The sequence below is a fragment of the Euwallacea fornicatus genome, chromosome 16 (genome assembly GCF_040115645.1).
Source record: "Euwallacea fornicatus isolate EFF26 chromosome 16, ASM4011564v1, whole genome shotgun sequence".
Taxonomy (NCBI): Eukaryota; Metazoa; Arthropoda; class Insecta; order Coleoptera; family Curculionidae; genus Euwallacea; species Euwallacea fornicatus.
The window spans coordinates 2,669,327-2,686,769 of NC_089556.1; the positions used below are offsets into that span (position 1 = coordinate 2,669,327).

Genomic DNA, 17,443 nt, shown 5'->3' on the forward strand with positions numbered 1-17,443 from the left:
CTAATGGAAAAAATGATTTTAAAATGATCGAAGACACCTCACTTAATAAAGCAACAATAATTTGTTAAAAATGAGGTACCAAAATGTAGAGAATCAAAAGACCTTTAAAATGATGTATTACTTGACCTCCTTCACCATTTAAGATATTTGAGAGGGTGGCTCTGGGAGGTAGAGGGTTGAAAGAGGCGCAGTGAATTCTACATAAAGGTTGTTCCCCGTCGGAAACAAAATCGATGCGTTTCGAGAATTTTCCAAAAAAATCTATCTCGTTTCGAGATAATAGGGATCGAAAGTTTTCAAATTGACCCCCTGTATATATAGAATGTTTACATCATTCAAACCCTTTCTCTCCTGAATAAGTACTTCTAAGGGATAAACCCCACATATGTAAATAATTCAGGCCACCCGCATAAGCTAAAGGTGTTCGCTCGATTTGATGCATGATTATCCGTGTGTTATTGATGGTCTGCCAATAGTGGCGAGCAACTGTCCATTCAAGTGTAATGGGAATAGAATGGATGCTTATTACATATGTATGCTGTGTATTCTGAAATTAGGGTGGATGGGAGGCATTTTTATTTTGATTTGTGCTCGCAGAGGCAACTGCCAGGGCCGCTCGAGATGAAGGGCCAAATGAACACCCCATCATCACATTGAATTTACTTCTCCATTAAACCATATTGTACCAGTCTACCTCAGTAAGCAATTGTCTGTGTGCAAAAATTTGTCATACTTTTGATGTAGAGAAATCTGCGGTTTTAACGACTTGGCCCGCTCCGTCCGAACAACCTGTAGAATACCGAGAAAAAAACGACCGTGAAGGAAGTTAGAAAGATTATGGTGATCAAAGCTAAACTGGTTAGAAGCACGAATAACGGAATAGCACGGAAGCAATTTTTTGGCAAAAATTGAACTGCAGAATTTATCGGTTTCAATTTACTTTGAATGAACTCTGAATGCAACTGGAGCATGATTATGTGAACAGCAGTATGATGAGAAGCTGGAAATAAATAGGGAGAGGCGGAAATATTCTCAATTTCAATAACAGGAAGGAAAAGAAAGCTACACCATCGAGAAGGATAAGCATTGAACTACCGCATATCTTCGCAATCATCGATGGCAAGGTGGTTCTCGCTCGACGAATTTCGAATTCTCCAATTTTGCTTAGAAATCTAAAATTTCAAGGAGATTCGGTGGAAATCGAGTGTGTTTGCTATAAACTCCCCAATTCAGTTACACAAGGGGAGACGGCAACCATAGAGTACTTAAACAGAATAAAGATCCTAAATTAAATATGGCGGCAATATAGAGAAAGCCCACATAGATATTAAGAATAGCCGGAAGTATAACAAGCACCATAGATATAAAGATGATGAGGATAAGACTTCATTTGACGTCAATTCCAAGTTCAGTGACGGCAGAACTTGCAAAATTCAAAGGAATTTAATATATGATATTGCTGATTGTAGCAGAAATAATTCATATCAGATAAAACAGTAAAGACGATTTACAAGATCGAAGTCTAAACCAGGCTGAAATTCTAGATTATTTATTGGCTCCAGTCTAAAGTTTAACTGTAATTTGAGTCTTAGGGTCGATTTTTGTATGTCTAGCTAAAAGGCGATAACTGTCAGTTAAGAAATCGCTGGCAGATGAAGTACTTCCAAATTGAGATTGAAACTCAACCAGCAGTTGAAGTAAGAACCAATGGTGCTGCTTTCTCGCATGCAGCACTGCCGGGAGATTCAAGGACCGACCCGCAGCAGTATTATCGGCCCATTGGTGCGAAAATTTAGCCGAGAAATCGCAAGTATGACCCAAACTCTAAAAATTGGACTTTCCTACGATCTAATTTTATTTTTCAACATCAATTCAGTTTTTTTCACTTTCACTTTCATCGAATAATCGATTTTTTCAGGAATTCGCAATAAAAATTCGCGTAGCTCAACGTAATTATGAGATGTTAAATTTCACCGTCTCGTTTTTTGAGTCATTGTCGGCACGATAATTGGAAATTGAAAAAAATGCTCTCGTCAAATTTCCCAATTCCAATGGAGATAATCTTGCTGACAAAGTTACCAGAAGTCGGAAAAAAATGTTTTATCGCATTAAGCTAATCGTCAAGATGTGCAGTGCGAGCGCAGAAAGGCGAAGCTAAATATTCAATTGTTCTCAAAAAGTCGAACGTTTTACGTGCCGAGCTGAACAGTGCATTCTCTCCCTGTGATATATAAGCTTCGTAACTTATTACATATTACATGTCTAGAGCTTCAAGGGGCACATGTCACCCGTAGTTACGTCATTGATCTCAAATAAAAGCACTAACCTGGACTAACCCAAACTAACAAATTTCTCAGAATCAATATCATATGAATAAATTGGCATGAGTTTATGTAATAAAACCACTGCACACTCTTACCTTCAAGCCTAAATTTGGTTCAATAATATAAGAATTTTCAAACAGTTCAGCAATATCCTCATTAGGGTTTAAATCATTAGCAACTTGAGCGGCGTTCCGAATATCCGTACTGCGGCACTACTGTTCCTAATGAATATAATATCACAATTTTGGTCAAAGCATTCGGAACTTATCACGATAAGCTGGCCGGTACAAATGGGGCACTAACGCTGGAAATTAGGAGTCAAACACATGCGATTTCGTAATCAATCGACACTGATAGGGGAGAACCGCAACGTAGATAGACCATTTAAGAGGTTTCTCTGGAACGAGAGGCTATCCAGTAGTCCCAGATTGCGAAAATCCAGCCTTGTTGCCGGATCCAGGAAAAAAGATTGGGGATTTAGAAAATTTAATTTTGTGAATTTAATTCGCTAAGAGAAGAACGTTTTCTATGCTCAATGAAGGATGTTATGAAAATCAAAATTAGCCGATGGTGGTCAATGATGATTTTTTAATAAAGCGCGATCACTGCAATATCGAAATGTGCCCTCGAGTTCTCTGCACATCAGCCTCGTATCGGTTTGCTTTGACTAAGGGTGGAAAGGAGGTAATTTCAGCTGCCGGAAAGTGTGTTTTCCGCGAATTTCCTCTTTTCCTATCGATCGGCAGGAATGCGCAACCAAAGGGCCACGTTGCCGTCTTGTGCCCGCCAACTTTTCCCTGATGCTGCTATTATTTATTATTGCAGGGACAAAAAGGTAATTAATTTATATGTCAGAAGGGCCTGCCTTTGGGGAAATATGAGGACTTATTGTAGCATTCCCTCAGCCGACGAAGTTACAAATGGAACGGAGAGATTATATCTATATTCAATTTAAACTTGAACAAACGATCGTACATGTACTCACATAGTGGTCCTTTCTCGATGCCAAATTTCGATATGCAGTCGTTTTCTTGTGTCTGCAGGTAGTTTCGGCAACTTGAAGGTATGGTTGAAAATCGGCCTTGAAGAGTTGCTTTGGACCGCGGTTCGTTGCAGGACTGCATTCTTTTTCTTACTCCTACTACTGGTCAAGCGGTCATATATGGCCACCTGTAAATGCGATAACCACTTAAGCAAGCGGGTAAAACTACCTCCAGATATTTGCCTCGCTTATTGGTATATATTTGATAAATAAAAGCAACAAGAAAGCCGGTTCAAAGGGAAAGAAAGAGTCTGGAATATCGTTTTTCATTGACATCTCCACATGTTGGCGGGTATCTCAAGAGAAGTTATTCAACGAGACATCGTATCTTTTCACGTCAACATTGCACAAGATGACTGACACAACAGGTCTTGGATATCCGATACCTCTGGCGATGTTTGCCAACAATTTAGTTCGCTTTTGCCAGAGTGCAGTCAGAGATAAATCAGATCTTTCTTTTCAAGGGAGATTCTGGCACCTTATCGCTTGAATATCCCATGTTAATTCTTATTTATCCAAATTTTATTAAGGAATGGAAATAATGGAAGTCTTGGGTTTCAATATTTACTTTTTGTTACAGAACATACTCTGATGAGGTCGATGCCGTCCAAGAAGGCCACTACTCATCGTATTACCAATTAGGTATCCAAGAAGGGGTCCTGTCAAAGGGAAGATAGAATTTCGAAACAAGTTCCTTGACATTTTGAGATCGGAAATTTAATTCTTGTAAATGGGAGACCCTGTGTATGTTGGTGACTTCAAATTATTTTGTACACCGTATAATTGCACTCTCCGCAAGGCGTTAATTAAGTATCTAGATAAGCTCCAAGGAATAAGTCTTCTGCTAATTTTAAGAGCGAAAAGATTATATTAACAAATGCATCGTTAATAACATAAATCTTGTAAAAATCCCCGAAGAGCTTCCCTAACAAGCAACCTTACCTTTACGTACGGATTAACGACTTCTCCATCTGCTTTACACAAGTCGTGGCACCGTATCACTGAAACACCACAATGCAATTAAATCAGATCAACCTCTCTATTCCAAACTACGTACCATTCACGTAAATCCCCGCAGAATTGCAAAAAATCCTCAAATCCACGCTCCCTCTCACATCAACAATGGCGCTTCTTCCAGTGCTGTCCGCAAAGCTGGAGGAAGTGTCCACTTTCGGAGAATCGAATATCAAACACTTCCTTGTAGTCCTGTTACAATCATCGACATGAGAGCCTAGAATGTCCTTGTTCTCAAGATAACACCCCCTAAGGGGTGTGTTTTCTACTTCAAACCCTGCAGAAGGTGTTGGGAAGGTATCCTCATCACTCGGAAAATGAAACTGCTTTTGATTGGACCAAAATGGTGATACTGTTTGCGATTCTATGTATGAGGTGTTGATAGTGCTAAGTTTCTTGCGGAAGTTCTCTAACTTTTTCCTCCGAACACATCTCTGTCTTTTTAAGGTGTGGGTAAAGTCAGTTTTGGGCTTTTTATTGGAGTCAACTTCCTCTGGAGTTGTGCTTGGTCGTTTTCTTGAATCGTCCACATCTACACACCTTTCCCTGTAACTTTCATTGACTTCTATTATGGTTTTTTCCTGTTTGAGCATTTTTGGAATATTATTGTTGTTGCACTTGCAGAGGAAGCCGCTATCTATTCTATGTAAATTCTCGTTTGTGCTGCTTTTAAACCCTGAGTCCGACGAAGCTTCAGAATTAATGTCAATTAATCGCTCTTTGTCGTGGATCAATGCGTCTTTTTCTGAAGTTACATTGACGATCATGCTAGTGTTCGCAACAACACTAGAAGATGATCGCTCCAACAGGGCCTCTACCAGTTTATCCAAAGACATCTCGTTAATGAAAGAAGAATCTTCATTGATTTCAGCTTCCGCGTTACTTTTGCTGAATTTTAAATCTAGGAATTTTCGGACTAGAGGTGACACCCTGATTTCTTCCTGTAAAGGCCTCAATCCTGGCAAACTATCTTTATTAGTAGCTCCTATTACATCTTCAATGCTCTTTGGTTGGGTTATTTTCTCTTCATTGAACGAAAATATTTTGGAGGGTTTCTTGCAGCTGCACACTTGCTCAGCCATGAAGGATTCAATGTGCGAATCTACAGCTTCAAATGGGGTGAAATAGTTGCTACCGTCGCTTACTCTCACTAGTTTCTCATGGTTCTCTAAACATTCCTTCTTCTTTTTAATTTTCAGCTTCTGATCACGAGTCGGAGGAGTTAGATTGCTAAGATCTCTAAAATGGCTCAAAGCTTCATGCAGAGATGAATTTTTAACTGGGGTGGAATGGAATTGATTCTCCTTGTCTGCTTCCAAAGCGTCCAAACTGTATCTCTTTCTGTTTCTAGAAGCACTAGACCTACGCCGTTTGGTTTTCTGTCGAGGGGTGTTCGGTAGGGACTCGGCACTTTGGAAATTGGCAGATAAACGATTCTCTTTGATGTCCTGTGGATCTCTCCGAGAAAGCACGGTCCATTTCAGCATTGTGGCCTGGAAATAATGACTCAATAAATCTCGTGATTAAGCTGATCGCATTAAAATGCATGAGCATAAAATCAGATTAGTCGCCCCTCACAACAGTTATATTTTATGCGTTTGACTTCTGGTTATCATGAAGTAAATCGTGGACACAAGGGAGTGATTGCGGCCACAAACCATAAGTCGCAATATCAGGGCGAATATCGCAAATAAAACAGCGTGAGGCCTTTTTAAGTAGACCTAGCGATGTTAATTTCAAATCTCCCCTTTCATCTCTATTGGTTTTGGATTTAAACTTTTTGCAACTGCACCCAGTGTGGGCTCCCTTTGAACTCCAAAAGTGAAAGTTCCAGACAAATCTTCCTTATCTGCAAGCTAATTGCAAAAATTAATACACTTCTCTGCGGAAGTCTTCGTTTTCTTTTAAGTTTCGACATCTCAGAAATTTATTCAATCCGAAAAATTCGGAATAAAGAGAAGCTAAGGCAAGACTCCATTAATACGTCTAGTTTCAGCTGAGCTAAAGCGTATTTTTTGAATTAAATTAAGTATCTTTTCATATAATATCATGTGATAAGCTCAATGATGTTCTTACGATTCTTACAGTTTACATAATCCTTTTGTCAATATTCGATTTTCAATTTTTTAAAACTAAAACTAGAAAAATGCCGAAGATTTCCCCAAAACTCTATTTTCATTTTTCATCGTCGATAAAAATCTAATTGGTTCCAGGTAAGAGAAATTTGGCCCGAAAGCTTGATGTGAGCCTCTCACAAGACTTGATTGAATTTCATTTTTTTGTTAGCGATAAAGGGTGTTTTTTCAATGTTACGGTAAGTAAGCACCCTGTTAAGGGACTTGGTTTACGATAAATTGCAACGATAAATTAAACCCATATTCAAATGCCTCATTTACATTAACAAGGGGCGAGGACACTACTGGTGGTTTTATGAATTTTTATACCACGAAAATACGTTTCTTATGGGATTTACCCACTACCGTTTAGAGCTTTAAAAATGAAATAATCGCTTTGAAAAGCTCAACTACTGGGGAATTTGATATGCTTAATAATTTCTGTAAAAAAGCTTTCAGAGAGAGGGCAATAAATTTAACTTCAGCAGTTATGGTTTTAGTTTTCATTATTTTGTAGACATTTTTAACCCCAGTGTGGAGAATTTTGATAAAACACTTCCCCATAGGGTGTTGGCATTGTATTAAAAACTCAACGAAATAGTCTAAAAGAGGAGTTTTTAATGGGACCTGTTGGCTGGGAAGTAGTTAATCTTACGCGGTTTAGGACAGGTGTTCCATGTAGCCCTAAAGAAATCAATAAAAATGCCAATCTAGAAATTATTATTTTTCAGCTAGGAGCATGCAGAATGTATAAAAATTAACACATTGTAAAACCGTCTTGACTAAATTGCACACCAACAAGAGGATATTCTTAAGTGGTTCCATGTATTGCCATTAGAAGGGCATTCTGAATAATTTTCCACTTAGAAGTTTCGGCACGAGCGTACCAACGTCTCCCACATGTCGGGTAAAACGTCTTTGAATATTTTGCATCTTATTATGTTCCTCCCCTATATATCATGCCTAAAATAAATTTAATTTGAGTCGGTTTCTTGTCTCGTTGTTTTCCATATTGAAAGCGGTATCGGGTAAAGACTGGATAAAAATGGTTGATATGGGTCAGTAGTAGGATTGATTGATCATAAATGGTATGGATGATATACCACAAGAGAGACTTTGATAGCATTAAATTCTAAACACATTATCACGTATCATTTAGGAAGATTACCGACGCTCCTCACTGAAGTAGAAGATAAAAAAAATAAATAAAATTGACCGAAGACTGTTTGTGAGAACAATATCGAAAAAAAAAACAATTTCCGATTAACAAGCAAGTTTTTTTTATTACTTACGTATTATTTAACTAAATTTGGATTGCTTTTTTTACCAATAGTACATAATTTTGTCAAAAACTAATGGATAGATTTCGAAACGCCTTTAATTTGAGGTGTTACCTGACCCATATTCCAATTTAGAAAAATCGGGCATTTTGCGCTAACAGTGATGCAGGCAACATTAAAAAAAAAACAAACGTCAAAAGATAGTATTTCTCGTTTTAGTTAATGCTGTTTTTGAATTTTTTAAAATTAATTATTTGTTAAAGAGTTCTGATTAGGGAGTAAGAACAATTTAAAGGCGCAATGTATATTAGCTCAAGGACGTCACTGGAAAATTTTCTTTTAAAAATTTCATCAAACTATACTAAATGTCGATGGTAGGAATTTATTTTGGTTTTTGAGTTGTGCCTCTTTCCACGAATTTTCGAAAGATAATGGAAGACTGCTCGAAGATATTTTTTTAGGTTATGTACTCTTTACTTATGTAATATGGGAAAAACTAGAAGAAATCGTCGTACAAGCAAAAAAGCGCAAAAATCTAACGGCAGGCTATTGACTATAGATTGTGCAATCCAAGTAACCTCTTAATAAATCATTCTTAAACCTAATCATTATGCATTAAAAGTTCGGGTAAATCAAGGATTTGCGAAAATAAGGAGGATATTAAATAATTTTGCACGTCTGGCTCTTTTTCACTCCCTAAACTCAATTTTTTTATATATAAGACATCCCATTTTTTACTTCAGGCTTGAATTCTACAGTTCAATAAGAGTTTTTTTGTATTTCAGCCTAACATTCAGATCAAGAATATTTTCCGCTTTTAGCCAGAAAGTTCTATAATAATCTGTGAAATTGTCGAATATACTGGTTGGTAAACAGTGGCATATCAAATCTAGGTTTAGAGTCTGAGCACAGTAATGGTACAGTAAATTGCGAGTGATGAGAAAAAATTCATAAGTTTTACCTAAAGTTTTCCACTACCGAAAAGATTTAGAGCCATAATAACTCAATTTTCTCAAATTGACATTCCACATCGAAATTGTATAAAAATAATAAAATTTCATACAATTTTTTTGGGTATAAATTGCAGAAGTTTTTACAATCCATTTTCAGTGTTTTGAATGAAACTCTGATATAGGTGCTTATCGCTTAAGTTCTCGAGGAATTCCAGGATTTATAAAAATTTTCATTCCGGAGGCTAAACTGACTTGAAATTGACAATTTTTGAGTGAATTTCAATCAAAACTCCTTCAGCAGATTTTTCAAATATTTACTCGGAAACAAGTGTTTCAGTTGCAATAAAAAAAGGAAAATTTCCCATATTAAAAAAGTCGCCACGATCCCTCACCGACCCTTCAGTTAACCCGATCACCGCCCACCAAGCGCAACTTAATGCCCTTTGAAAAAACCATTTGGTCCAGCACAATCGGGGTTTAAGAGACTGTAAATAATTTTGCGGAGATTTTTTTGAACTTGAGGGTGACACTGTGACAATCAAAACGTTAGTCAACCGCTTTGTTCGGCCAACCACACCCCTGTAGATTAGGTGTCACGCAATGATACATTAGCGTAGAAAGCGGGGTTTCCATTTCGTTCTTGTCTTGGGGAGTTTTCTTTCGGTCACCTAGGGAGGCAATTAGGTGCCTAATTGTATCTGATGACTAGAAAAATAATCATAGATCAGCCCCCTTTTTCGCCTAGTCATACACTTATGTTACAATTCCTCTTAATTACAAATCGTGAGAAAATCAGTTGCAACCTTCGCCGATTTTTCGAGATTTAGTCCCTTATATTGTGTTATTTAAAATTAGATCACTTATTGTTGTAGGGTCTGCCCCGACCCTTGTACGAAGGTTAAAGCTATCACCTGGCAGAGGCTCTTTTCAAATTCCTTACGGAAGTGAAAGAGAGAGAAGGATTCCTTTGAAATTGGGGCGAGATGCTGCATGCATCTGCACTCGAAAAAAAAACAGCAAAATGCAATTTGAAAGACGCGGGATTTTTGCCAAAGGGGCGCATTAAGGGTGAGTCCAAACAGGCTGAGAATTTAACTGCATTTGACTTGACAGTTTTCAGGCCTGTACGATAATTAAGAGACCTAACAGGAAAATTATAGATCGAAGAACAAATTAGAGACACAGGTGCCTGACGGGCATTGAAAAATAACATCACCTGTTCGCACCATTAAGCACGTTTGGTTCCGCGCTCTGCCCAAAAGGGCATAAAATTCTCATAAAATAACGATTTAATTTCAAAAATTTGTTTTGGGCCATTCTACGCTACCCTCATGCTGGTGGTTTTATGCAGATAATGGTTGGAATTACGTGTACTTCCATTGAAGATAAGAAATTATTTGAGCAGTTTTTGAGTTTCACTTGTAGCCGAATTTCCACTAAGAAAACAAAGTTATATAAAGTTCCAAAAGTGGTAATTTCATCCAAAATTACCTCTCTGATAGAGCCACCATATACTATTTTCATGCACTGCGAGCAGCAGTGCAAAGTACTTATGATAAGTTTACCTGGAAAATAATTTCCATGAAAAATAATAACCGCCCAATTATGCCTTTCTTTCGGAATTTATGTGGAAATTATTCTCGCGTTGGTATATAAAAGTCTGGATAAATACCTGGATATATTTTTTTAAATATCCTCTCTCATGTTTTCACTACTACGTCACTGCTATGAAATTTGTTGAATTTAGCGTACATTATTTGATTCTATTAAAATATTTAGCATGCGTCAATCATTCGGGTGGTATAAAAGGGGTTACTAGGGCGCCATATGGTCATACAAATGGTAACTATACCGTGACGACAGTAGTTACACCAGTTAACACTTTTTATGAATGCGTGTAACCCTGTTGTAATGAAAATTGAAGTAATTACATATATTATAAAACATCTAAATTTCGGCAAAATAGTTGTAAAGTCATCATTCCCAATGGCTATGTTATTTATTAATTTTCTCATCAACCTGCATTACTCAGAAAAGTCTACATTGTCAAAAATTAAACATCCTGTATACTTCTGAGTCGTTAGAATCTTTAAATAAAAATCTACAACTTCTGAATTTTCGGAAGAACCTAAAATTTCATGAAGCAAATGAGGATTTGATAATGACAAATTTCAGTTCATTTTCAACACCCCTGTGACGCAAATTATCCTGAATTCTGATAATAAATCTGAGAATTTAAATAAATATAAGGAAAATATTTCTAAAAGCATTCTGAAGTTTATTATAAGTTTTTAGTTTTACCGCTCATTGAACGTACTAGTCAAGTTATAACATCTCAGGAATACCTATCAGAATATTTTTTGTAGTTCTAGACATTTACTGAAAAATAGCTATGTTTCTGGATCCTGATGGTAATTTTGTATAATTTTTTTTATCTACATAAGATTAGAACGCTCGGTATATTTTTAAAGTGCAGAAATCTTAGTTAAGGAAAATCCTTTCTCAACATATGTTGAAGCGTATATAAAATTTCATTGGAAAAAAAAAGTTGTGTTTCAGAATATGTAGTCAGGGTGTCAGTGTTCTGTAATAGAACGACGGATATATTTGGAATTTTTGGGATCTTCAATTAAGGAAGAACAAACTCTCAAAATCTACATCTGAGAAGATTCAGTGGTTTACATATTATCTTAAAAAAATTTCAATTTTTATTTTCTTTTTAATTTTTATAATTAATTTCTTTATTATCGTTTTTATTTATTGAATTATTTATTTCATTTTATATTATTATCGTTCATTTCGGTTTTCTCAAATCATCCCGTATGTCTTAAAAGTTTGCAAGTTGTGCATTTATCTACTTATGACAAATTTTTGTAATAGTGAGAGTTTTGGTGAAAATGCTGGGGGAAAGGCTGAGAAAAAAAGAGATTAAACAACCGGAAGCGGCTGTCGGAATCTTAGTTTTTCCAAAAAGAACCCCCAAGATATTATTGAATTGTATGAATCAGAAATTACTTATCATCAATTTTTCACAAATTTAATGCCATTATTCGTCGACAAGCCTTTCCCAGCTGCCGGCTTCTCAACAATTTATTGTCTTGAAACAATAACTCCTCAACAGGAAGGGTCGAAAACAATGAGAAGATGAGCTACCCCTCCTTGCCTCTAACTTTCTAACTTTTTAATGCAACCCGGAACTGCAGCATCTCTCTCGAAGATTTAATTTATAGCATATCCCACCTTCCCATTACGTTATAAAACGAATGGAAATAATTTCCTACTGTCTCAACATTGATAAGGGTAAAATTTATGCACGGGATATAGGGGATGTCAAGAGAAAAGGTCTCTTTCCCATAAGTCCCTTCATGAAGACTAGTTTCTGAAAGGTCTATCGGTTCAGAATGCACTTGGAGAGGTAAAAAGGTCCTATCTATATAAATCACTATCCTGAATTAAAGGTGCACTTTGAACTAGTTCTTATATGACCTGATGGATGAAATGCATGTAATACGAGGGCAGTTAGAAAAATTTCTTTAATAATCTTAACAACGAAAGGGGGGGGCGTTTCTGTGACGTCACACGATATTTTCATTAAACCTGCCATTGTAGCGGCGACAAGAAGGTAATAGACTCTGCAACAACAAAAAGTACATTATCTCGAAAGCAATTGGGCCAAAATCCACAGGGGACAAAAATAATGGTACTGCAAGTCATCTAGGGTATTCCATTGAACCGATGACGTATTGACAAATGTTACACGTTAAATAAATGATCCGGTTTAAGTGCAGGAGATTGGGGAACGTTGTTTATCTCAAAAATCTATTCAAAGTTTCCTATCGTTAAACAGCTTATAGTAAATTCTTCGGCAAATTCAAAAAGGTCAAAGAAACTAATTTTTGGGTCTCCCACATAGAAAGCAGTCCATAACGCCGTTAAAAACTACGGTGCGGTCGTATGGGGAAGAGTTATGGGACTTACAGTGTAATCCATTTAAGATGGAAACACTCCTGTAACTTCTGCATTTGTAAATCGATTTTAAAGAATTAACGCTCAAGAGATAGAGAATTAAAAGCTCTATTTAGGGTGTAAAAATATTTGCCTAACTGGCTCAACCAAAGCCTATTATAACTTGTTTTCTTATGTCAAAAATTGGAAAAAAGATTAGGGTATTGTTTGGAAAAAAATAAGTACGGCCCTGGATTCAGCATTCTTTAAATTGGATACGTACCAAATTTCGTCAAAAAATGACAATTATCAACGACTATTTCAAAGAAGTGTATTTTATAACAATCGAACAAAAAAATATTTCATCAAGATAGACATAGAAACAAATTCAAATGAATTACGAAATTATTTTCCTTTGGATGGAAATCTAAATGGTTCAAATTTTCGAGAATTTCTTTAAAAAGAAATGGTGAACGCTTTCGACGATTTGCCCCTCACTTATTTGAGAAACCTCTATTTTCAATTAGATAACGGCCCTGTTCACAATTCCGCTTGTATGAGACAATATTTAAATTTGCGTTTCGAAAATCAATAGATAGGCCGCACTAGTCCTCTAATCGAATGGCCCCCTAGATCTCCCGATCTTACGTCCTCAGATTTTTTTCGGTGGGGCACGATCAAAAGAAAAATTTATAAAATTGCGTCCCCACGACATTGAAGCTCTTCGAATTCACATACGCAAAGCTTTTGAGTAAATCACTCCACAATAATTGAAAAACGATCTAAGGAACATTTTAAAACATACAATAAATGTATTGAATTAAAAGGTGAGGTAGTGGAAACTTCCAAGGTTTAGTTTATTAGTTTATTTATTTTATGTTTTATTTGTTTTTATAAATAATTGATAAAATAATATTGTTTGCAATTATAATATAAACTTCTCTGAAATGGTTAATAATTAGTAATTTTTATGAAATTTGGTACTTGGCCCTTTTAAAAAAATGCTAAATACTATGACGTACTTATTTTTTCCAAAAAAAAAAACATCCTAACCCTTTTTTCCGATTTTTAACATAGGAAATGAGATATAGTAGGTTTTAATTGGGAGAGTTAAAAACAGTTTTTATAGCATATATATAGATCTTCTTATTCCTTATCATTTGAGTCTTGAAATCGAATCCTGAATGCGAAAGTTACAGGGGTATTTCTATCTTCGATCCACTGTTTATAAGGTATAAAAACCATTTGCATGTAAGCTAAGAGGCAGGGCTGTGTCCCAGTTTTTACCTTTTTTTGAGGAGTGCAAATACATGGAAATTCGAGTTATGTAAGTGGAGGTTTCAAGTTAACATGCACTGAGTTTTAAGGTAGTTTTCTCCACAGAATGGAAGGAATATGAAGTGTAGAACAAATCTACCTAATTGCAAGTGCATACCATTTTGTTCAAAATGCAAATTATAAGAAACATTATAGCGCACGGGAATGAAAAGTTATACAAGAAGTACTGAAGAATGATTGCTCTTTGAGTCATTGTTAGTTAAATATAGTTTTGAATCACCCTGTACGTGTTTTTTTTTTAATTTTTTGTTTTTCTAGATTTTCTTCAAGGAACAAAATTTATCACACCTAAAAATTACCCACTAAACCTATTAAAACATTTTTACTTTTCAAGTTTTGAGCAGCGATATCTGGAAAACTAGTGGAGCAGTAGCTTCGAAATATTATCTCAAATTTACCATCTTGACGGGCTCTATAAGACCGCATGAACCAAGTTGTAATAACTTTTCAGTTTTTGAGATACGGGATATTACGTTTAAACATATTTCGCCGATTTTTAAAGGTAAATTGAAAATAAAAATGATAAAACGGGTATATGCAAGACGAAAATGGCTGATACCTATGAGTACTATTGAAGATGCCAGGGGCTAGATATTCGAATCTGGAGAGTAGAACATTCCCTAGTAATAATGCCAGTCAGATAAATCTCATGTTATGTAAAATGTCACCAAACACAGGTTATTTTGATGTTATTCACCAGGAACATTATCCTTTCCAGATTCAGGGATTTGACCCAAGGCCAATTTGCACTACCAGCATGTGAACCACGGTTACCTGTAAGCTATCTTCTGACCGATGGAGATTTTGGTAAATGGTGGTGGCTGGCGAGAGGTTTAAAAATACAAAATATTAATCAATTGGTGTGCTGCAAAAATTGGAGGAATTCGTGGTGGCTATCAATTTTAACCTTGCACAATATCACCCCCACACATACAAGATAAGTGATTCAGAACTATAACTGGTTTCCAGGCCAATAAAAATTTCTGGAAACTGGTAATCTTTGGGGATGGTAGAACATAGATTAGCTGATAGTCGCCAAGGGAAAAAGGTAAGGTTCCTCTCGGTGGTGAGTAGGAAGAAGAGAAAATTGTTTAATGATATTTAAATACAACATTTTTTAACCAAGAATAATGTGTGGCTTCTCAGCACAAAATTAATTAATTTTCACTTATTCTGATTGGATAATTCATCACTCGTGTCCACAGATTTATTCTACTGCCTATAAAACTGACCGTTAACGCTCAACTTCAAAACCGAAAACCCTAATAATTTGTCCCACAAGGGCTCTTTACCAGGTAGTAATCCACACCCATTAATACCACTTTCCCAAACAAAAATATTTGCTTAGGACATCAGGGAAGTAAGCCAACACTTTCGGGATTTAAGCCATGCGAAATTCTGTTTCGCCAATAAGCAGATCAAAATTGCTAATGCGGCCCTTAGCTTAGGGGTGGCTGCTCATTAATTATTATTAAAGTAATTAATAATGTATTATTACAATCATGGGAACATTTTTATCAAGCTCATGAAAGATTGCAGGAAGCAGGATGTGGGCTTTGAGTTGAAAATTTGCCTAATTGCCTCTTAATTGCACGGCAATGGAATCACTATAATGTACTACGAATAGACCCATGGATTCGTGAATGTAATCAGCTGAGTTTACATTATATTAGGTTGATTCTTTCATATTTCGATCATATCTCCTAAGGCAGATGTGATGATTTGTCCACTCAATTCTTTGATCACCTGGCCTTTGGTGATATTTTTTTATAACTGAAACGTATAGGTAAATACCTAAACGGTTTAGGAGCAAACCTTGCCAACTGGCAACTTTCGTAATACCTCTTTTGTAGCCCTAAGATAATGAGCACCACTTCAAGAATTTTAACTTAATATGCTTTGACAACCAAAATCATGAATAAAACGTTGATTCTCATAAGATTAGCTTGAAGACTATGATAGAGGGACTCCGAAAAAATCAATGTCAACTAAAATAAAAATTGAAATTTCTCAATATCTCACAAAACTACCACTCACCACAGTGTCAAAAACCAACTAACATTACACTCAAAAACGACCGACACTCGCGGAAAAAACCATTACAAAATCCGAGAAATCAAAAATACTGGTCGTACTGGTTAATGGTACACGATGGGTACCTACCAGCGATGCTCGGATGTTTTCGGCGCGAAATCTACCGGGCGATTGTCGGGGTCGTGCCGGCCGACAGTTACCTGGTCAGGTATGTGTTAAAGGGCCTTAGGGTCCTCGTATAGCTGTCCTTGTCGGCTCTTTTATGAGGGATGCATTGTCTTTTTTCCTCTCAATAGTGTAAGTGCGCTCTGTATGGGAGTAAAGTGGATGTTGGTAATTGAAATTGGAAATTCATTGTTTTTTAAGAGGCGACTTTGTGGGTAGCTTTTTGAGTTTGATATCGATACTTTGAATGTTTGAGTTTTTATTAATTTTTTTTTTTTTTTAAGAAGAAATAATTGATTAATTTTTTTAAATTTTAATGCCAGCGGGAAGTCTCAACGATCAAGTTCAGACTGTTCGAAAGCAACAGAAAGAAATCATAACGGCGACGTCTCTTTTGAGGAAGACAGACGTGACAAAGAAAAAAGAATTAAATAAACAGAAAAAGTGCTCTAAAAGTGTTTACTAATTTATGCGATTCGAGTAAATTCAGTGAAGGGTTAATTCCCTCGGAAAGATAACGAACTTGAGTTCTCAAATGTTGAATTATATGAATAATTCAAGTTTTCAAACTCCACGGAGCAATGTGGGATATTTCTTGCCTCAAAACACTGAAAACTCCCCATCCGCTTGTACGCACAGAGTGATCTTGATGAAATCCTGAAATCTGTTTCCAATTCTTGAAGTCTTCAGATCCCCATTTGAGCCCTGAAACTTTCTAAGGCGCACCAATTTCTGTGTCTTTTTTTTTTCAAAGCTGCGAAGGACTCATTTACATCTTCACAGTTCTTTCCTTAAATTATGTATATTCATTGATTCGTCCTTATGCATGGACTTGTGCCATGTCTGGATCCAATCACAATAAACTTTGGTGCTTGACATCTGAAATTGGACATCTCCAAAAGTTATAAATTTCCGCAATAAACCTGCAGACACTAAACACCTCATTGAGGTTTCTAACGAGCCGCCGGTGTTCATAAATCTGAGATTTGCCATTTGGGATCGCTTTTAAATGTCAACACGTTTTAACCCAATTAGGGGGTTCATAATTAAAACAAAGCCCGAGCAAGGCGTTGCTGGCGACACGAAATGGGCGCCTAACGAGCTGGAAAAAATCAAAATTTTATTCCGGCTCTTATCGCATATTTAACCCAAAAGTTTCCCATCAACTTCTAGCCGTTCCTACCTGTAAATACCACTTTTTTAAATTAAAGGACCTTGTCTTACGCTTGGGGTG

General features: G+C 36.3%; 1 protein-coding gene across 2 annotated transcripts in view; it reads right to left on the reverse strand.

The window, feature by feature from the left end:
• PsGEF (Protostome-specific GEF) overlaps window positions 1-16,215 on the reverse strand; it is a 33,401-nt gene extending 17,186 nt beyond the window's left edge. For both annotated transcript variants that reach the window (XM_066291419.1, XM_066291420.1), the window contains exons 1-4: window positions 16,048-16,215; window positions 4,424-5,873; window positions 4,309-4,367; window positions 3,310-3,494 (exon numbers count right to left, since the gene is read on the reverse strand). In XM_066291419.1, the coding sequence (XP_066147516.1) occupies window positions 3,310-3,494; window positions 4,309-4,367; window positions 4,424-5,867 (1,688 nt within the window). In that variant the 5' untranslated portion in view covers window positions 5,868-5,873; window positions 16,048-16,215. The remainder of the gene's footprint in view (window positions 1-3,309; window positions 3,495-4,308; window positions 4,368-4,423; window positions 5,874-16,047) is intronic.
• Between the last annotated feature and the right edge of the window lie 1,228 nt (window positions 16,216-17,443).